The sequence below is a fragment of the Oenanthe melanoleuca genome, chromosome 7 (genome assembly GCF_029582105.1).
Source record: "Oenanthe melanoleuca isolate GR-GAL-2019-014 chromosome 7, OMel1.0, whole genome shotgun sequence".
Lineage (NCBI taxonomy): Eukaryota > Metazoa > Chordata > Aves > Passeriformes > Muscicapidae > Oenanthe > Oenanthe melanoleuca.
Genome location: NC_079341.1, coordinates 21,575,592 through 21,596,372, shown reverse-complemented (window position 1 = coordinate 21,596,372; position 20,781 = coordinate 21,575,592). Strand labels below are relative to the sequence as shown.

The 20,781-nt window shown below is 61.2% G+C and overlaps 2 protein-coding genes across 2 annotated transcripts; one reads left to right on the top strand and one right to left on the bottom strand.

Annotated features, from left to right (window-relative positions):
- Positions 1-42: 42 nt before the first annotated feature.
- OBSL1 (obscurin like cytoskeletal adaptor 1) lies at positions 43-20,102 on the bottom strand. The gene is given in 26 exon segments (XM_056496894.1): positions 43-196; positions 441-707; positions 809-913; positions 1,064-1,225; positions 1,325-1,478; positions 1,625-1,737; positions 2,071-2,337; positions 2,567-2,833; positions 2,915-3,184; positions 3,333-3,599; positions 3,702-3,977; positions 4,093-4,368; positions 5,063-5,344; positions 5,608-5,883; positions 5,973-6,401; positions 6,403-6,678; positions 6,951-7,223; positions 7,594-7,866; positions 10,314-10,586; positions 10,715-10,990; positions 11,152-11,361; positions 11,445-11,750; positions 12,080-12,340; positions 12,544-12,813; positions 13,579-14,670; positions 19,963-20,102. Coding segments are annotated over 25 exon segments (6,870 nt in total). The 5' UTR covers positions 14,612-14,670; positions 19,963-20,102; the 3' UTR covers positions 43-188.
- On the top strand, positions 17,034-20,221 carry INHA (inhibin subunit alpha). Its single transcript, XM_056496550.1, has 2 exons — positions 17,034-17,458; positions 18,337-20,221. Exons 1-2 carry the CDS (start codon positions 17,092-17,094, stop codon positions 19,068-19,070), a joined length of 1,101 nt encoding a protein of 366 aa, XP_056352525.1. The 5' UTR covers positions 17,034-17,091; the 3' UTR covers positions 19,071-20,221.
- Positions 20,222-20,781: the final 560 nt, after the last annotated feature.

Here is a 20,781-nt window from a genome sequence, read left to right as displayed (position 1 = left end):
TTTCTCTTAATGGGACCCTGGCTCGCCTGTGTGGAAGAATCCATGTCAGAAAAAAAGGCTGTTTATTGCAGATCCCTGAGGCTGGAGCAGGCTGGGCATGGTGTCCATGTGTCTGTCCATGCCAGGGGAGCATGACCACATCTCTCAGCAGTGGCATCCATCTACTCTGAGAAAGTGCATCCTGGCTTCTAGCTCCCTGTGGGAACAACGGGAGTCATAGTGAGCATAGTGAGGGGTATTGCCAAAGCTGGTGGGGCACCCAAAAGGTGTATCCCAGACAAGGAGGAACAGATCCCTGGCCCTGTATCCAGCCTGCTCCCTCCAGCCCAGCACTCAGACTCTTGCAAGCAGTGGGGGACGGGGACACGGGTTCTGGTGTTCCTTCACTGCAAGGCACAGCAGCACAGCTGCCAGTGCTGCCCCTCTAGGTGCCCACTCACCCTCCACAAGGAGCCGGGCAGTGGAGCGGTCATCGAAGGCGTCGCAGGTGTACGAGTCCTCGTCTTCAGGGCCCACGCGGTGAATGATGAGTGTGCGGTAGCAGTCCAGATTGCAGATCTCATACTTGTCACCGGCAAAGATCTCGGTGTCCCCACGGAGCCAGCGCACCCGGCCCCGGGCGTGGGACACGGTGCACTCCAGTGTCGCCTTGTGCCTCGCCAGCACCGTCTTGTCCCGCAGTGGCTTCACAATCCGGATTGGCAGTGCTGGTGGGTGGGGGCAAGGTGTCAGCGTCATGGGGTGAGCGGGGCACTACAAGCTGCCCAGGTGCTGGAGCCCAGCCAGACCGTGCAGCCTGCACTGGTACCTTCCACCTGCAGACTGGCCTCCGAGGTGACTGTCCTGGCTGTGAAGCGGATGAGTCCCTTGTCCTCAGGGCGCGCACCACAAAACAGCAGGAAGTGCCGGGTCCCTGGGGAGGGAGAAGCTGGCTCAAGGTGACAGCAGTGCACACCCAGAGTAAGCAGGGGGCAGGGACCCCTCTTTGTTTACACACACTCCCGTGGCTTGAATTTGCCCTTTTCCAGCCCCAAACCAGGTGTGGAACCACCTGCACCCCCACCTTCTTGCCGTATCTTCACTGTGCTGGAGACCTTGATTTTCTCCCCGTCCCGAAACCACTCGCCCTTCACGTCCCCGTGTGACACCTCGCAGGTGAAGACTGCGTTGTCACCCTCCCGCACCTGGACGTCCTGCAGCTCCTGCACAATGTGGACCTGGCGCTCTGCAGATAACAGACAGGGTGCCAGGGCAGCCAAGGATGAGGGGAGCAGGCAGTGTAGGGTTTGGGCTATGCCCACTGCTGGGAGCTGGGTGACTGTACCCTGGACGTGCAGCGTGGCAGAGGCTCGGCAGTCGCCTGCATCGCAGGTGTAGCTGCCAGTGTCGGTCAGCTCGCAGCGGCTCAGCTGCAGGATGCGGCGCCGTCCCGCTGAGTAGATGCGACAGTTGGGCCCTGGCCGCAGCTCCTGTCCATCCTGCATGGAGGCAAACAGGCAGCACCCTCCTGCTTTGGCTCCTCTGCTCTGTCTGCAGCTCTGGCAGGGACAGCAGAGGCCAGGGGACAAAGCAAGGAGGAGGACATGGCCAGGTGCTGCTGGAGGGGATTAGGGTGAGCCCTCACCTTGAACCATTTCACCTCTGCATTTGGGCGCGACAGCTCACATTCAAAGCTGGCAACCCCTGTCTCTGGGACCCCTAGGTCTCGTGGGACCCTCACCATAGTGACTGGAGGCTCTGAAGAGGCAGGACACAGGACAAGAAGGCTTGGTAGAACAAAGACATGGACTTGGAACTGCAGGGAAGAGTAGCTCTGAATGGGGCATTTTAGCATGGAATGAGAGTGGCACTACCCATGGGCAAACACTCGTCAGCGGTGTTTCAGCTGCCTCTGGACCCAGACCCTGGATGGGTGTCCCCAGTGCTCAGCACAATGTCACCGCTGTCCAGGACAGGGGGACACATGTGCACAGGGTGGCCCAGCTCAGCCTTGGTGTCTCCCGGTACGGAACAGCTGCAGGTCAGACAGCACCAGTGCCACACACCCCCCAGCCTGCCCAGGGACCATACCCCGCACGCGCAGGTGGGCGCTGCAGCGCAGAGTGTCAGCAGTGAAGGTGACGGTGCCCGAGTCTTCCAGTGCAAGCCTCTCCAGTGTCAGGCTGTGCCCACAGCCCGTGGCACTGATTCGGCACGTACTGCTGGGCTTCACCCGGATGCCGTCCCGTGTCCAGACCCCAGTCACGCCAGGGTGAGACAGTTCCAGGTGAAAGGTGGCTGTCTCCTTCTCAAAGGTCTCCACATCTGCCAGTGGTGTCCGGATTGACACCTTCCGGGCTGTAAGGGACCCATGACTGTGAGTAGGTGTCTGCTCTACCGCAGAGCCCCTGACTTCCCAGTCTGTGCTTGCTGGAGTGATTGTTTAAATCCAGCTGTTTGTACCAGACTCTCACCCCTGCCCACACACTCACCTCTCTGACCACCTCTTCCAGCTGAGTACCGGCTCTGCCCACATGCTCCCATTGCAGCAGTTGGGTGCCCTCCCTGTCCCCATGCCGGTACTCACGTTCCACATGGAGCTTGGCCTGCGTGCGGTCGTGCAGGCTCTCGCAGCGGTAGGTGCCGCGGTCAGCAGGGCCGAGGCAGCAGATGGTGAGGGTGCGCCGGCACCCCGACTCCCGCAGCTGGTACTTGCTGCTCGGCTGAAGGAGGATGCCCTGCTTCAGCCACTGCACCTCGGCAGCCTCGTGGCTCACCTCCACCTCCAGGCACACGTCCCCCTGCTCCTCTGCCACCACATCCTGCAGCTTCCGTACGAACAGCACCTGTGCCTCTGCACGGCCCGTGTGCTGGGTCAGCAGCTGGCCCCGGGGCTGTGCCTTGGATGAGCCCCATCTTTCTCCATCCCCCTTACCTTGTACACTCAGCCGAGCTGTGCTCACCAGGCCCTCGGCATTGGCTGTCACAGTTCCTGCATCACCTGTCTGGCACTGCCGGAGGGTGAGGCTGTGGCACAGGCCACTCCTTGTCACCAGCAGACGCTCACTGGGGACCACGGGCTGGCCATTCAGCTGCCATGTCACAGCCACATCTTCGGGGGACACGAGGCACTTGAAGGTGGCATCATCCCCCTCCAGCACCGTCAGGCTCTGCAGCTCCATGATGATCTCCACCACCCTGGGGACTACAGCCAGGTTGTCAGGGCATAGCGTAAGAGACTCCCTGTCATGCAGAGACACTGAGCATTCCTGCAATCCTGCCATCACTGTGCCAGCATCCACACCACCCCATGGAATAGGAGTCCCCGAGCGGTGAGGAAGCCTTGTGCTCACCCTGCACCGTCAGCGTTGCCAGGGTCTGGTCGTCGTTGGACTCGCAGCAGTACTCGCCGGCATCCCCGGGCTCCACGCGGCTCAGCACCAGCGACCGCTCCCGTCCGTGCGCCGTCATCTGCCGGCGGGGGCCAGGCGCCAGCACCCGCCCGTCCTTCCGCCACACCACATCGCCCCGCGCCTTGCACAGCTCGCACCACAGCACCACCCGCTCGCCCTGCCGCGCTCGCACGTCCGACAGCCCGCGCAGGAACTTCACCCGCAGCTCTGCACGTATCAGATATCCCCCACATCACACATCCCCCGTATCAGCACCCGCTGCCGCTGCAGGGGGATCCCCGGGCACCCCACTGCCCCCCTGCCGCCCACCTCGGACGGTCACGTCGAACTGCATCTGGTCGTGGGGTGAGAGGCAGGTGTAGGTGCCGGCGTCCTCCATGGCCACGTTGTGGATGATGAGGCTGTGCACTCGGCCATCCCGCCGCAGCTCGCAGCGCTCGCCGGCCACCGCCGCCTGCTGCGGGCCCAGCCAGGTGACATCCGAGCGCTCGGTGGAGGTGATGGCGGAGAGCACGGCACTGCCGCCCTCCAGCACCAGCAGCTTCTCCTGCTCCTCTCGTTTGTTCACGAACAGCACGGGTGCCTCTGCCGGAGGAGCACTACGCTCAGCTGTGGCACCAGCACGGGATGGGGGTGCAAAGCATCCCGGCGTGAGGCAGGATGAAGCTCTGGTGTGGGCGAGGGACGCCTCCAGGCTCACCTTTCACACGTAGTGTGAAATGCACCTCATCATCACCGGCGTCGCAGAGGAAGATGCCACCATCACCCAGCTCTGTTTGCTTGATGGTGAGGCTGCGTGTGGGACCCTCGCTGCACACCAGCAGCCGCCCACCTGAGCACAGCGTCTGTCCATCCTTCTGCCACTGCACTGCCGCTGTCTCCGGGGACAGCCGAGCCACCAGTGTCACACTGTCCCCCTCCTGCACCTCCAGCGGGCTCTGCGCCTCCTCCTTGTTGACAATGCACACAGGCCGGGCTGAGGGGTGCAAGGGGACAAGGCAGGGCTCAGGATTGGACCCACAGTGGGGCAGGGCAGGGATAGGACTGCTGCAAGTGGAGAGGTGATCCCTCAATGAGTCACTGTGGGGCAGAAGGGCAATGGGGCTGGCTGAGGGTCATGGTGGGACCAAACAGGAGTCCCAGAGGGGCAGGCATGCAGGCTGCAGGGGTCTGCAGCTCAGGGCTCACTCAGAGAAGGGATGGCAGCAGAGCCCATCACTCCTGCATCACTCCCTGTACAGGCAGCTCAGCTGCCATCTTGACACCATTAATTTCGTTGTACCCTCCCATCCAGAACACCTTGCTGAGGAACCACGTCACCCGCCTGCAACAGGCCCCCTCCCACCCTGCACAGCCCTCCATCTCCAGCTGATAAGGGTCCAGGCTGAGCTCAGCCTTTGGCAGCCAAAGCAGGAGGAGCGGCGCCTGGGAGCCAGCCAAGGCTAAATTTAAACAGCCCCTGGCTGGGGGAGGCAGCAGGGACATGTCTCGCCACAACCCTGACATGTCTCTTTCTAACCAGTGGCTCCTGTAGGGTTGGGGACAGCGCTCCCACCCTTCCCTGCCATGCTGCCACCCTGTGTCAGCAGGGTCACAGAGGCTTCCCCTCCCCTTGTCCAGGCCTGTGGCACGATCATTCTGGGGGTCCCTGGGGTTCTGAGCCAGCTCACCTGACACCTCCACGTTTGTCACCATGCGGTCGCTGGCAGCGTCACAGATGTAGCACCCTGCATCGCTGGGCTGTGCCCCATGGATGGTGAGCTGCCTCAGCGCCCCATGAGCCTCAACCTGCACCCGTTCACCCGGCTGCACCTCCTGGCCATTCCGGAGCCAGCGCACGGTGGCGTCGGGCCGCGAGAGCTCACAAGCCAGCACCAGGTCTTCCCCAGCCACCAGGCAGCGATGTACCATGGTACCTGTGCTGCCCACGATGGTCACCGGTGGCTCTGGGACTGGAGAGATGGGCTGTCACCACAAAAGCAGCCTGTGCTGGGCATCTCAATGGCCAGACCCTGTCCAGACTCCTCTGGCTGCAGCTGAGCAGCACAGGGGTTTCCACAGGGACACCACACAGGTGCAGTCCACTCCCCTGTGACCCCCACGAGCTTCCATGTGCTCATTGCCACCCAGCCCAGCCTCACACCACCCTGGCAGCAGCCACAGACAAACCTCCGTCCTCTCCCCCTGGACATCCCCACCAGGACCTCCTGCTCACCTTCTACAGTGATGAAGAAGACGATACTGTCATCACCGGTGTCACAAAGATACTCCCCAGCATCCTTGCCCGTGGTGCCCAGGATCACAAGGGATCGGCGCACCCCGTCCTCCTCCAGCCGCACACGCCCTGTGTCCTGCAGCTTCTCCCCGTCCTTGTACCACTTCACCTCCCCATGGGTGTGTGAGAGGTGCACCTCCAACACCAGGTCCTCCATGGCCTGGCAGCGCCGGTGGGTGGGCAGGACATCCTTCTCCAGGATCCTGACCAGTGGATCTGCAGCATCCAGTACCAACACAGCTGAGGTCTCTGGGATTTGTGCACCCAGCACTCCACACCAGGATCTTCCCTAGCCTCATGCTCACCCAACACTTGGATGGTGAAAGTCACTGTGTCATTGGTGGTGTCACAGGTGTATTTTCCAGAGTGTTCAGCTTGGGCAGCAGGGATGAGCAGCCGGCGATGGACACCTTCCTCCTCCAGAACCAGGCTGCCCCCTGCCTCGAGCCTGACACCCTCCTTTGCCCAGCACACGGGTGCATCCGTGCGGGACAGCTCACAGCACAGTGTCACCGTCTCCCCCGGGGACACCGTCATGACAGGGACAGGTCTGCAGGGCTGCAGGATCCTCACCGGAGGCTCTGCAGGTATGGCATATCTGTGATACAAAGCAACGCAGGGACAACGCAGCCCTGGGCACTCCTCTGCTGCCAGCCTCAGGTGAGCACCTCTGCTGGGTGGCCCAGTGGGTGGGCATCCACTGGTGGCCAGAACCACATCAGCACCTCCACTGACCTGACACCTTGACATCGAAGGAGACGGCCTCGTCCTTGGTCTCGCAGATGTACTCGCCTGCATCCTCTGCACTGCTCTTGGGGATGAAGAGACAGCGCCAGGCCCCCTCCACCAGCAGCAGCAGGTTATCAGTCTCATCCACCTCCAACCCATCCTTGAACCAGTGCACCGGAGCGTCCGGCACAGAGAGCTCACACCGCAGTTCCACACACCCTGGTGCCTGAACCAGCAGCTCCAGTGAGCGCTGTGGAGGCTGCAGGATCCTCACTGGTGGCTCTGTGGAGGAAGGGTGTGAGACCTGCTCACAGCTCTGCTGTGTCTATTTGCTGCCAACTGTGTCCCTGTCCCTGTGGGGCTATAGGAAAGCTACATCCTCTCACCCCAGCGCAAAGAGGTCAGAGCTGCTCAGGAGCAGGGGCAGCAGGCACAGAAATACAACAGCACACTCTCCTCCACAATGCTGAGGGCAGGGAGCAGGGCTGGGGACCCCAGAGCACAGGGTTGGGGCAAAGCTGCCCTTTCCAGGATGTCCCTGTGGTGCCACCAACCTGCCACCAAGATGGAGTAGGAGACAGATGCATCTCTGGCATTGCAGACAAACTCCCCTGTGTCCTGCATCCGGGCACAGGGCAGCACCAGCCGGTACTGCAGGCCTTCCTGCTCCAACACCAGGGTCTCATCCACCTCCACTTCTTCACCATCCTTGTACCAGCACACTGGGGACACTGGGCAGGACAGCTGGCACCACAGCTCCACGCGCTGCCCAACCATGTAGGAGTGAGGGGCCTCCTTGTTGGAACTGACAATCCTCACTGGTACCTCTGCTGGGAACATGCCAGGCCTCAGGTGTGGTGCTGGGTGAGTCCCATGTGAGGACAGGAATCCCCTGGGTAGCTTGCTGCTCATGGTCACTCTGAAGCTGGCAGAATTGTCCCCAGCATGGCACATGTACACCCCTGAGTTAGACAGTGTGGCTGCAGCAATGTGCAGGGGGAAGTGTGACACAGGGCTCTGGGAGGAGACAGACCAGCTTGTATGCTCCTGCCCACATCCCCTTCCAACCCAGGGGCATAGGCAAGGAACTGCTCACAAGGAGGTGAGAGGCAGCCAAGGTGCTGAAGCCACAGTGTGAGCAAGGAGCTGGGGTAGAGGGGGAAGCGGGGGAGGGATGTAGGTGTCTGTTGCACCCACCTGCCACAGTGACTGTGTAGAAGACAGAGTCCCCACCAGCATCGCAGACAAATTCCCCTGTGTCCTGTGGCCGGGCGCAGGGCAGCACCAGCCGGCACTGCAGCCCCTCCTGCTCCAGCACCAGGCTCTCACCTGCCTCCACCTCCTCCCCATCCTTGTACCAGCGCACTGGGGCTGCCAGGCGGGACAGCTGGCACCACAGCTCCACACGCTGTCCGGCCACATAGGAGTGGGAAGCCCTCTCGTTGGAGCTGACGATCCTCACCGGCTCCTCTGTCACGGAGAGACATGGGGCTCAGCCAGGACATAAAGACCAGAGCGAGTGATGTGGCAGTCACAGCACTGTGTGGAGTGGTGGCTTCACTGCTTGCTGGCTTTAAGGCTGGAAGGCACCACATCATCCACGTCCTACATAGCACATGCTTCTGGACCATCATGCCTGGCTCTCCCTCTTCTCCTCACGCGTTATAACCCGTAGGAACACCAGGCTTTGAACTGGCTGTACATTGCTGTCCTTGCTCCCATGGTACCTGTCCTGCTTTGCCCTATGGTGGAGCTGAAGGTTGTGGAAGGAGGATGCATATAGGCAAGTCCCAGCACTGATAACCACTGTCTGTGGTGCCAGCACCATCCCCTGCAGCTGCTGTTCCAGATGGTGCCCTCCCCTCTGCCTATGTCCCCATTTCAGAGGCCACCAAGTGCCAGCCAGTGCTTCTGTTATGGCTCAGCCTTGCTGAGCATTTGCTTATACTGTGCCACAGGCATGTGGTTTTCTTGCAGCCAGCAGCCTCTTCCCTCCAGCTCACCAGGACCCAGGGCCCGATTCCAGATTGCAGTCATCAGTAAAATCACCATTAATTTGCTATATAAAATGTGTACCATTGCTCACATTGCCCCTCTTAATTGGGTCAGAACTCTAAAGACAGAGGGGCTCGCAGTACAAATTTTAGGTGACCAGCCCTCTTCTCTCCTGGGAGAAGTTCAGGATGCCACCCACAACCAGCACTGGCTGTACACATTGCAACCAGCCACAGCTGGCCTGGACTCTGCCATGGGTGCTCATCAAGCCCACGACTCATGCAGGCACAAGGCACAGCTCTGGGGCACAATGGTAGACGAGCAGCAAGCTGCCCTTCTCACAGCCCTCAGCTGCTCCATGCTGGGCATGGAAGCTTCCCAGACAGTTCCCAGCTGTGATGCCCAGGCCAGCAGCACGGCACTGCCCTGCAGGTGCGGCGCCAGTGCGCAGCGATTAACCTGCCGCACGCTGAGCCTGCATCCGCCCGCTCCCTGATCAAACCACAGGCGGCTGCCTCTCTCCCTGGGCCTGCTAAAAGCAATCACATTGCTGAAGTGCAGCTGGGGGTGCTGAGCAGCACTGAAGTGAGTGGATAATGTGCCAGCTCTCAACGGGCAGCATCGCTCTGGCCTCAGCCTCTCACTAGTTCTGAGGGAGCTCCAGTGCTCAACAGCTGCTGGAAAACTGAGAGATGTGTGGGGACGGCCAAGCTTGAGGCAGGCAGGCTCCATGCCACAGCAGCCCTATGGGGGATAGCTGAGATGCCTCAGGGAAGCCCAAGCGTGCCACAGCAGTGCTTGACTGCAGCAGCCAGCCTGGCACTTGTGCCAGAGAGGTGTCAGCCTGTGCCTCCAGGCACCCGCCCCCAGCCCTGCTGGTGACACTGATGTCCAAATCCAGACTGAACCAAGACAGCCTCCCTAAGACCCTTCTGTCAAAGTGATGCAAAGCTGCTCAGCCAAGGGGCTGAGCTTCAGCAGATGGTGTTCCCTCTCCAGTCCTAGGGAAGCAGAGCTCCCCATGCCCCACACTCCCACACAGCACCCGACTCCTGCTTCTGCCCAGAGCCCATGCTGCCTGTCCTTCCCACTGGCAATTTTTCCTTTATCTCACTAAAACGCCTCTCTTCCTCACCCTCCCAGCAGTCACCACTCCACTGACTCTTCAGCATCTCTTATCACTCATCCTATCTCAACTCCTACATCCTTAGCCATCGACTTTGGCCCTTTGCCATGTGTTAACACCACAGTGAGGCTTTACCACTGCGGTCACACCACCTTCCAAGGGCTTTACCTCTGCCCTTGGTCGTCTTCCTGTGGTTGTGGGATGTGGATTTTGGGGCCAGCAAGGGGAAGTCTTTTACTTGCTTTCAACTTTCATTATCCTCTGCCAGCCTGCAAAGCTAACAACAGCTGCACAGCTGGGGCAGCCGCCACAGGATGCTGAGCCCTGCTCCCACCTAGCAAACACCACCCAGCCACTAGTTTCCAGGCAACTGCTAATTTTCAGGTCAGTAATTAACGCTGTCCATCACAGCAATGACCAACCATGAGTCACCCCATGCCAGGTGCTGGTCCCACTGCTTTTAGGACCTTGGAGGAGGGTTTGGTTACTACCCATATCAGAGGTCAGGCAAACACCCTGGTGTGCAGATGCGGGGTGCTCCTGTGTCCTGAAGTGTTTTGGACAGGCAGAGTGAGCTGTTCCCTCTGGCAGCTGGTCTGGGTGCCACAAGGACCCCAACCAAACAACCAAACAACCAACCAACCAACCAGCTGGTGAGCACCTGGCAAGAGCATGTCTGACAAATATCCCACCACAGCAAGTGACAGCAATGCTGACAGCAGCACATGCATTGTGGCATCCTGCACCAGCAAAGAAAGCCCCTGAGACCCTACCAGCCTTCCTGCATCACACTCACCTGCCACAGTGATTGTGTAGAAGGCAGAGTCCCCACCAGCATCACAGACAAACTCCCCTGTGTCCTGTGTCTGAGCGCAGGGCAGCACCAGCTTGCACCGTGACCCCTCCTGCTCCAGCACCAGGCTCTCTCCCACTTCCACCTCCTCTCCATCCTTGTACCAGCGCACTGGGGCTGCTGGGCGGGATAGCTGGCACCACAGCTCCACACGCTGCCTGGCCAGGTAGGTGTGGGATTCTTCCTCGTTGGAGCTGACGATCCTCACCGGCTCCTCTGCCAGGGACAATGTGGGTCTCAGCATGACTGGCTGCAGCTTTTGGCCACACGATGGGGACAAGAAGCAGGGCAGGAGCACTGTCAGGAGGTAGGGGCCAGGCTCCCACACACAGTCCCCAGCTCACCGGTCACGGTCACCACAAAGCTCACGGCGTCATCCCCAGCGTCACAGGTGTACACTCCGGTGTCTGAGGGACACGCTGAGCGCAGCAGCAGCCTCCGCACGCAGCCTTCAGCCTGCACTGCGATAATGTCATCCAGGGGCACGGCCTTGCCATCCTTCAGCCAGCAGACAGGGGCATCCGGGGTGGACACCTGGCATTCCAGCAGCACAGGCATCCCTGCTGGCACTTTCCGGAGCCGTTCACCCTCAGACACTGGGGCAATGTGGACCTGTGGGGCTGAGAGACATTGAGGAGCGGTGAGAAGCATCCTCCAGCATGACAGCCCCTCTGGGTTCTGGGAGGGCCCCAGGGTGAGTGCCCTGATCACCTTGCACATGCAGGATAGCTGAGTCCCGCACACCACCAGACACGAAGGTGACCTGGGCCCCGCTGTCAGCCAGTCGTGGCCCCCCGGATCAGCAGCGAGTGCTCCATCCCATGGCGCTGTATGCTGCACCGGCCGCCTGCATCCTCCTCCTCACCCAGCCTGGCACCGTTGAGGAACCAGGATCCATGAACCACGGCTGACAGCTCCAGGGAGAACTGTGCATCCTCACCATCCCTCACCCATGTGTCCTGCAGACCCCTCTCCAGACGAGCTGCTGGGGCTGGAGCAGAGTCGGACTGAGCTCAGTAGCACTGACTACCAGCACACTGTGCCACGACATCCCAGTTTTGCCTGTCTCCTCACCAAGGTGCACGGATCCAGGGAACTGCACAGGGCCGCTCCTGCCGTGCTTGTTGGCGGCAGAGACGCGGAAGCAGTAGTCGGCCTCGCGAGGCACGCTGTCGCCCAGCACCCGCACGCAGCTGGGCAGGTCGGTGGCCAGGCACTGCACCCACTCCCCTCCCGCCGCCTCCCGGCGCTCCAGCACGTAGTGGCTGGCGGGGCGGAGGTGGGCGTCAGGCGCAGGACACCAGGTCAGCAGGGCCGTGTTGCTCTCCACCACGCTCATCTCAGCTGCCACCGGTGCACTCGGAGGGTCGTGCTTCACACCTGCAAGTCACAGCCCAGCTTGCCTTGGGGACGGCACCAAGGCTTTAGATGGGGTGGCAGAAGGGCTGAGTGGGGATACACAGCCCGTTTCTTTGGGGATTCTCTTTCTGATAGAGAGGATGGCCTTGCTCCTGTGTATCATGCTGCTGGCTACAGCGTTTTGTGAGTGCCTGTGAGGCTGTGATCCTGCTCAAAGCCCCCTTCCCAGAAAACACATCACAGCATCACACCCCCAGCACATGGGGTGCCTATTCCACCTCCCCTTCTGTATCACCCCCATGAACAGGAAGGAGAGAGCACACGGGACCCCTTTCAAGCCTGGAGCTTACACTTGACTCGGAGCTGGGAGGATGTCTGCGACTCGCCGACAGTGAAGGAGATGATGCCCGCGTCCTGGCGGGTGACGTGCACCAGCACCAGGAGGTGTGTCCTGCCGAAGCTCTTCAGCACGGTACGGGGTGACTCCCGCAGCTGTATCCCATCCCGGCTCCAGCAGCTCCCCTCTACCACATCCCGCGTCTCCACACAGAAAACCGCGTTCTCCCCCTCCATCACATCCAGCTTCCGTGGCAGCCGCTTCACAATCACCCCTATGGGAAGAGATATATGAGGGCCAGGGAGGGATGCTGGAGAACAGGGCGGACTCTTTGAGGTGGGCGAGGAGGAGGAGGTTGAGGAGGGGCAGCAGCAGGCACCAGCCAAATGGAGGGAAGGCAAATGCAGGGGGCAGTGAGGACCCTGGCAAGGAGGGGAATAGGAAGGCAAATCTGTGCTATCAGAGACCTGACCCCACCTCGGACAGAGACCTCGGCGATGCTGCGCCCTTTGTCCTTCATTTGGCAGAGGTAGATGCCGTCGTCATCGGTGCGCGCATCGCGGATGGTCAGGCGCCGCACCAGCCCTTGCTCCTCCATCACATACTTGTGACTGGGCTGCAGCTCCCTGTCCTCCAGGTACCAGGAGGTGGGGATGGTTTCCAATGGCACCTGGCACTCCAACACTGCATCCTCCCGCTCTGCTACTTCCACATCGGCCAGCTGCACCTGGAACCGCAGCCGGTGCTCTGCCACAGGAAGAGACAGGAGCTTAGGGCATGTGGGGTACAGCAGCCACTGTCAGCCCTTGGCTCAAGGGTTTCCCAGCTCACTAAGAGCACCAAACCCTTGGCCCTCCTTTGCCCTCTCCACTGGCTTGTGTGAGATGGACACTGCCTTGACAAGCACATTCCTCAGAGCACGGAGAACCAGGGCACAGCCTGGGAAAACACAGGGATGCCCCCAGTATCTCAGCAGAGAGTTTTAGGGGATGCAGGAGGATGAAAGCCAGCATGCTGCAGCAGGCATCTCAGTGGAAGGGAGCTGTGGGGTGTAGGCAGGGGCTGCACCAATTACTGGGTAACCCCAGCCACGGGCTGTCCCCAGCTGGCTGGATGGCTTGGGGGGAATTGGGCTGCTGCCAGTCCAGACTGTTGGAGCCATGCCCTGCAGGGCTGCCTGCCAAAATCACTCAGCACTTCCAGGGGAATTTGTCACCAGGGCACTGTCCCTTTTCCCCGTTTGTGGCTGGACATCTGCAGCTATCCCAAGAAGCCACCCTCTGTTTGCAAGGGGAGAGAGACATGGAGCAGGACACAGCTCCTGGAGGAGCCCAGCACCCCCTGCCTCCAGCCCACAGCTCTGTCCTGAGGAGCCTGGGGTGACCTTGGCTGCGCAGGGCAGGAAGGAGCCCAGAGATGCTGTGCTCCCACACAGACACACCCCTGACAGACAAAATTCCTTGAGCTCCCCAGAGCCCGGCCACCTCTGACACTCCTTGGACATGTTCCTACCTTTCACCTGGAGCTGCACTGCGCTGAGGGTCTGGCCAGCGGTGTTGGAAGCGGTGCACACGTACAGCCCCTGGTCCTGGGGTTTGCAGTACAGCACCTTGAGGATGAAGTAGCCCTCCCGGTCCTCGTAGATGAGATGCCTGCGGCCAGGGGCGAGGGGCTCACCATCTTTCTGCCAGATAATCTCTGGCTTGGGCTTGCCCGTAACGTAGCAGCGAAACTTGGCGTGCTTCCCTGCGCTCACGGCAAATGCCTTGGCCCCCGGCGCCCTGGCGGGCACCACGCCGTTGGGCACCCAGCTCTCCGGTCCCGCCCGCCGTCCCGCCGCGTGCCGCCGCCACCGCTCCGCCAGGACCGGGGCACCATCGGCGGGGCAGCCATTGGGGAGCCCGTCCCGCAGCGCCTGGGGCTCGACCAGGAGCACGGCAGCAGCCAGGGCCTCCTGGGAGCCGCTGCGAGCCCGGCAGACGTACACTCCCCCGTCCTGGGGCCGGGCACCGAACAACTTCAGGAAGTGCCAGTCCTCTGGTTTCTGCCCCACTGCAAAGTGGCTGCTCTCAAAGAGGTCGGAGAGCTTGTGCCCGTCCTTCTCCCACTCCAGCACCGGGCAGGGCTGCCCAGACACCCTGCAGGTGAACATCACATCCTCCCCCCGGCACACCCGCATGGACGAGGGGGCGATGAGGAAGGCGGGTGCCACGCTGCCTGAGCATCCTTCCTCCTCTCGGGGCTCCGCCGGCTCCACCCTGAGCGCGGTGGCAGCGTAAGTCTCGCCAACACTATTCTTGGCTCTGCAGACATAGAGTCCGCTGTCCTTGGGGGTGGCACAGGACACCAGCAGGCTGTACAGGTCCCCTTTGGACTCCATATGGAAACGGCCTGAGGGCTCGATGGTATTCTTGTCCTTTTCCCAGAGGATGCTTGGCTGGGGATCACCCACGATCTGGCAGCTCAGGACCACATTGGTGCCACTTTGGACTGTGAAGGCACGTGGATAGGCCAGGAACCTGGGGGCTCCCCCAAACCCCTCCATCACCAGCTCCCCAGGGTCACGGCAGACAGCTGGCTGGAGCAGCAGTAGGAATCATCAGCCTGGGGGAGATGTACAGACAGACTAGAGTGGGGGCTCAGGCTTCATCAAAGAGATGGGCCAGTGTGAAGACCCCAACCAGGAGGGACCCTGGAGCAAAATCCCCAGCATGGAGCCCCTCCTTCAGAAGCATTAGCCTCATATGGAGCAGCACAGTCCCACTGGATTTGCCCCTGTGTCACTCAAATCACCCGTTTCCCAGCCCAAAGCAATAGGAGAGGTGGCAAAAGATGACTCTCTGCATCCCAGCAGGCTGACACAGTTGCAGCCTATCCCAGGTTGTAGATGGGACTCCAGTTCCAGAGGTGGGGACCCCTGCCTAGACAGGGAGCATGGGAAGCTGCTTGCTGGGTGCTGGGGCTGGGGGACAGCGGAGGCAGAAGGGCCCCCGCCCGCCCCTTCCCCACCCGCCGGGCATTCACATTCCTGCAGTATCGGGTGGTGGCAGAGCCGCATTCCTGCAGCATCTGGGCCGGCTCAGCGGGCAGGTGCTGACACGGGGCTGTCAGGGGCGCGAGGCCCGGGCTGGACCCAAAATGGGATTTCCTCCCAGACTCGGGTGGGCAGGGGACCCCTGTGCCGGGCGGCCGCGCCACAGGGCCGTGCCCTGGGGCAAACTGGGGCTCTGGGAAAGGGGTCGCCCTTTCCAGAAGGCAGTCCCACAGGCAGGATCCTGCCCTTGCGCACTCAAAACCCCAGCTGGAAATCACCAGCCTCAGGGGCAAAATGAAAGCCGAGGAGGTGTGTCCTGCTTTTGGAGGACACTGCCTCCATCCCCGGCTTTGTGGGTAACCGTGCCCACCGTCAGGGGCAGGAGTGGGGCAGGGTGCTCTGTGCCTCCCCCCGGTGAGTGCACCCCAGCCTCCACCCGCACCATGGCTGGGACTGGGGCAGGGTCGTCTCTGACTTGCTCAGGCAGGGGGAGGGGAAACAAAAATACTTCTTGAATGAGCCAGAGGGTAGGAGAGGGCTGGTCCCCAAGGAGCGACAGGGACTGCGGCTCCTTGGGAGCTTCTCCTGCCAGAGCCCTACCCCCGGGACGGTGCACCCATTCAGAGCCATCTCCCCATCCACACACGCCCCTGACCGTGGGCCACCCCACAGCAGCTCCTTTGGACACAAACGGACGGCTCTGCTGGCTTGGCCGCACCATCGCACCCTTCAGCCACTCCCTCCCCAGCCACCGTGCCCCAGGCACCCCCCAGCCCCGTCCCCTGCCCCACGCATGTACCTCTCTGCCACCTCTCCCCTGTGTCTCTCGGTGCCGGCACCCAGCTCCTGCTGCTTCCCCCAGCTCTCCTCCTGGGTGTCAGTGCGCAGGGACCAAATGTTACAAATGCCTGCAGCTGCTGTCCCCAAAAATACCCTCTGATGACACGCGGGGTTGATAAGAGTGAGCCTGCTCCATTCAGCGCCTCGCCGAGGCTGGGCTGGCTATACCTATGTATAGCAGCCCAGCAGGAGCCACCCCGGAGAGCTGGGGTGCTGCAGGCTGGCTGTGCCTCTGTGCTGGCTCAGCAGCAGTGAGACACAACGTCCCTGTGGAGAGCAGGGGGTGCAGGATGTGTGGTACACTGAGCTGGACACCAGACATGCTGCACGGGAAGGGGATGTTCTGCTCTGGATGCTGCAGGAGATGCCAGGCTGTGTTGGATGGGATGTGCAGGCCACGGAGCTGCCAGAGGCACAGGCTGCCCACCATCCACAGGGTAGGCAGAGTTAATGGATAGGGAACACCTGGCACTGTCCCCTCAGGCAGTGAGAGGAAGGGCACTGGGTATCCTTACAGCCTGTGCCTCTCGTGCACTCCCAGCCTGTGAGCTGGCCCATGCCTAGACAACCCAAACAGCACCCTAGGATCCTTCCCCAGACCTGCTGCAGGGTTTCCAGCTGGCCTGGCTCTGTCTCATCTGTTCTTCTCCCCCTGAAGCTGGGCCAGCCTTCCCTCACTCCTCAGCTTGCCCTTTCCAGGGCCCCATCCTCACATTTTGGCTGCCCAGGGGACTGCCACCTGCAAAGTGCTTCCCCCATGCCAGAGCCTCACAGGGCTTTGATCTCCACCGGGTCCTTGCCCAGATTTCTCTGCTGTGCACAACTGCTATCACTTCCCACTAGCTCCCCAGAAGCCCTAGACCTTTAACTCCTCCACCATGAGGGCACCCGGCCCCAGCAGCTGCAAAGCTCCCCCAAGGCACCCCCTCCATCCCTGCCAGGCTCCTGGCACCACCCTGCCCACCCTCCCCAGCCCCACGCACCGACTGCTCCCAGCAGCATCCCCCACACACACCCCCTTGCCCGGGCGCCGGCCCCCCCAGACCACACTGTCCTTGCAGTCCTCGCATTCCAGACGTCTCAGCGCTTTCACAGCTCAGAGATAATATTCACGGCGAGCAGACGTTTGCGTCAGTGTCAGATAGATCTCAATGCCACCCTGCCCCGGGGGGAGCGCGGCGGGCAGAAGGGCTGGGCGGGCAGGCAGAAGCCCGCGGCAGAGCCCCCCGAGCCACCAGCCCGCTGCGTGCCCCACGGTCATGCTGCTGCTCCTGCACCTGCTGCCTGCCATGCTGCCCACCGCCGCCCTGGCCAGCTGCACCGGGGCCAGTGCTGACCGGCAGCTCGTCCTGGCCAAGGTGCGGGCTCGGGTGCTGGAACATCTGAGCCCCCCCTTGCTCCTGGAGGAGCCACAGATGGAAGCAAGGAGGGTGCACCGGAGAGACGTCCTTGAAAACACCGAAGTGGAGCCAGAGGAGCTGGAGGACACCTCTCAGGTGATCTTATTCCCTGCCACAGGTGAGAACATCCTGATGAAGTGGAGACGGCAGAAGGGTGAAGCAGGGTGGGGGTTTGGAGCAATGCAGATGCTGAAGGATGGAGAGGCTGATGTGGTGGTCTGTGGGAGAAGGGGAAGAAGGTATGCCAGGCTGAGACATGGGCGTGGGTAAGATTCAGTGGAAAGCCAAGAGATGGAAAGGTATGGCAGGCAGGGACAGGCAGAACAGCTCAGGATAGACAGCACAAGAGGGTACTGAGAGGCTGGGAAACAGCTGGCCAGGCAGGATGCAGAGACGTGGGCAGGGCTGAGGAGCAGGGTGGAATAGGGTGGGATGATATGGAATGGGGCAGGATACTGGATGGTGGGTTGAGATACTAAGGGACAGGGCAGAATGCTGAAGGATGGGGCAGGATGACCAGCTATAAAGCATGACAGCAGGAGATCGGGCAGAATGCTGGGGGATGGGATAGGATGTGCATACTGGAAGAAAGAGGGCAGGATGACCAACTATGGGACAGGACTGGGAGATGGTCAGGATGCAGAGGATGGGAGAAGGGGACAGGATGACCAGCTATGGGGCTGAATGCTGGGGGACAGTACATGATGCGGACTCTGGGGGAAGGGGGCAAGATAACCAGCTATGGGGCTAAATGCTGGGGGACAGGGGTGACAATAATGGACCGGTCTAGGGCATAGCAGGGATCAGCTGTGGGGCACAGCACAGAAGCTGCTGCACAGCACTAGACAGCTGCCCTGCACCCTGCCACAGCCTATGCCAGCAGCCAGGTGCCCTGCCAGCACTCCAGGGACCTCTGCAACATCCCACTTGCCATCTGGCATTCGGGATTCTCCCCATGTTTGGGTGCACACCCTGATCATCTTTTCCTCCCCACAGATGTTCCCTGTGAGCCCACACAGCCAGACAAGCTGCTGGAGGAAGAAGGGATTTTCACCTACCTCTTCCAGCCCTCAGCACACACCCTGAGCCGTGTGGTGACTTCTGCCCAGCTCTGGTTTTACACTGGCCCCTCGGCTGCCCCCAACCACTCAACCCCTGACGTGCTGACCCTGTCGCCTCAGGGCCGGGTGCCGGTGACGGCCATGGCGGAGCGGACACCCGAGCACTGGACAGTGTTTCACTTGGCCCCAGCGCTGCTGCCCCAGCTCTCACAGCCGCTCTTCGTGCTCCTGGTGCGCTGCCCTGGCTGCCCCTGCCTGGCCGAGGGGGACAAGATGCCCTTCCTGGTGGCCACCACCCGGGCCAAGGGCAGCGAGAGGGCTCGTCGCTCCGCCATGCCCTGGTCCCCAGCCGCCCTGAGCCTGCTGCAGCGCCCGTCCGAGGAGCTGGCTGCCCACACCAACTGCCGCCGGGCTTCCCTCAACATCTCCTTCGAGGAGCTGGGCTGGGACAAGTGGATCGTGCATCCCAGCAGCTTTGTTTTCCACTACTGCCACGGCAGCTGTGCTGCAGGCCACGGGCTGAGCCACCGGCTGGGTGTGCAGCTCTGCTGCGCCGCCCTGCCCGGCACCATGCGCTCCCTGCGCGTCCGCACCACCTCTGACGGCGGCTACTCCTTCAAGTACGAGACTGTGCCCAACATCCTGGCCCAGGACTGCACCTGTGTCTAGGGCATCCTGCAGCCCAGCCCCAGACCGTGATCCCACCCAGGAGGAGTTGCTTTCTCAGTGGAACCCTGGCCACTGGGATGGGGCAGTTTGGCTGTACCATCCTTCCCTGCATAAGCCAGATTTTTTGGGCTGGCCCAGGTACCATCACAATGCCAGACTTGCCTGATTTGCACAGCTCAGAGCAAATCAGGGCATGGTGGGGCAGAGATAGGCACAGCCTATGGCAAAGGCATCACTGCCCTGCCAAAGCCAGGCTGCTGTCTGCAACCAGATTAACTCTCATCTCTCCCCACCTGCTTCCCTCCTGCAGTTCTGCGCCCCCACAAAGATCGGTGTCTTGCTCCTGCTGCAGAGTTCAACAGCTCCCCCTGTGCTCCAGGCAGAGCCAGGCCGCTGCAACAGGATCAGGATGCGCCTGGGTGAGCCCATGCCGGGACCTCACACTGGTGGCAGAGCAGGGAGCAGATGTGGCACCACAAGTGAGCCCTCTCCCAGCAGCACAGCTTGTTGGAAAGCTTAATGGGATGAGTGAAATAAACCTGTTCCGTTTACTAAAGCAGCCTGGAAATGCCAGCTTCCATCCGAGGCAGCCACAGAGGTGGCATGCAGTTGTGCAATGGGATATTACCTCCCCGGGGGGTAATAGATGGAGAAACGAGGGGATGGGCAAATACTGTTAGAGGAATCCAGCTCTAATTTGGGGTACCAGAGAGGGGACTGGAGTATGCTGGCCAAAATGGGCATGGTGTGGCTGGGTTTGATCCTGGGCCAGGCAGGGGACTGCAGAGCAGAGCACTCTCTGGGCAACAGGTTGTGCAGGAATAGGGGTAGCAGAGGGCTGGGGAGACACGGGGATGGTGGGAGGATGGTGAGGCAGAGGAAAACCCCTCACCTGGCCCCTTGACGGTGATAGGGCCAAATAGGAATGTGGCCAGTGCAATCCCTCTCCAGCAGGATGATGAAGGCTGCCCCGGCCGCAGCTGCCTCCGCAAGGCAGGAACAACTGAGTCACCCTGGGCAGCAGGGAGGTCCCAGGCACACAGGCAGCGCCAGCCCAGACGCACAGGATTCCCTCCCCACCCCTTCCTCCCGAACGAGCGGATGCAGCAGCTCAGTACAAAACGTCTTCAGCCTTTACTAATATAGATATTAAAAAAAAAAAAAAAAAGAAAAACAGAGTGACAATCATTTCCGAGTAAAAAACAACGCTACAAAAGTCCCCATGTGACCCAGGCTGAGATGATGAGGAATGCTCCACTGGCTCCTGGCCGAGCCCAGCTCGGGGCACCACGTCCCCACACTGTGAGGCCAGGGTCTGGCTCCGTGCAGGGGGTCCCAGCCCTGCGGCCAGAGTGGGAGGAGACAAGTTTTGGTCCAAGGGCAGTCTGCCAGGACAGGGCGGAGGCAGTGGGAACGACAGCCCCTGACCTCTGCACAGATATTTCCGAGCAGGCCAGTCCTGTAACTCATAGCCCCATTCAGGAAGCTGTGCAGCATGGCCCCCCAGGACACAGAGTCACTTTCTGGCAGCACAGTGCCACCAGGACCCCTCCCACCCCCTCCAAGAGTAATGCCAGCCCAGCACTAAGTCCCACAGCTTGGCCTGGCCAGCCAGACTCCCAGTCTGCTCCCCTAAGCCCCCCACACCTCAGGGGGCAGTACCAAAATCACCAGCACATGCACAGCACCAGCTGGTGCTGCCGTGGTGGCA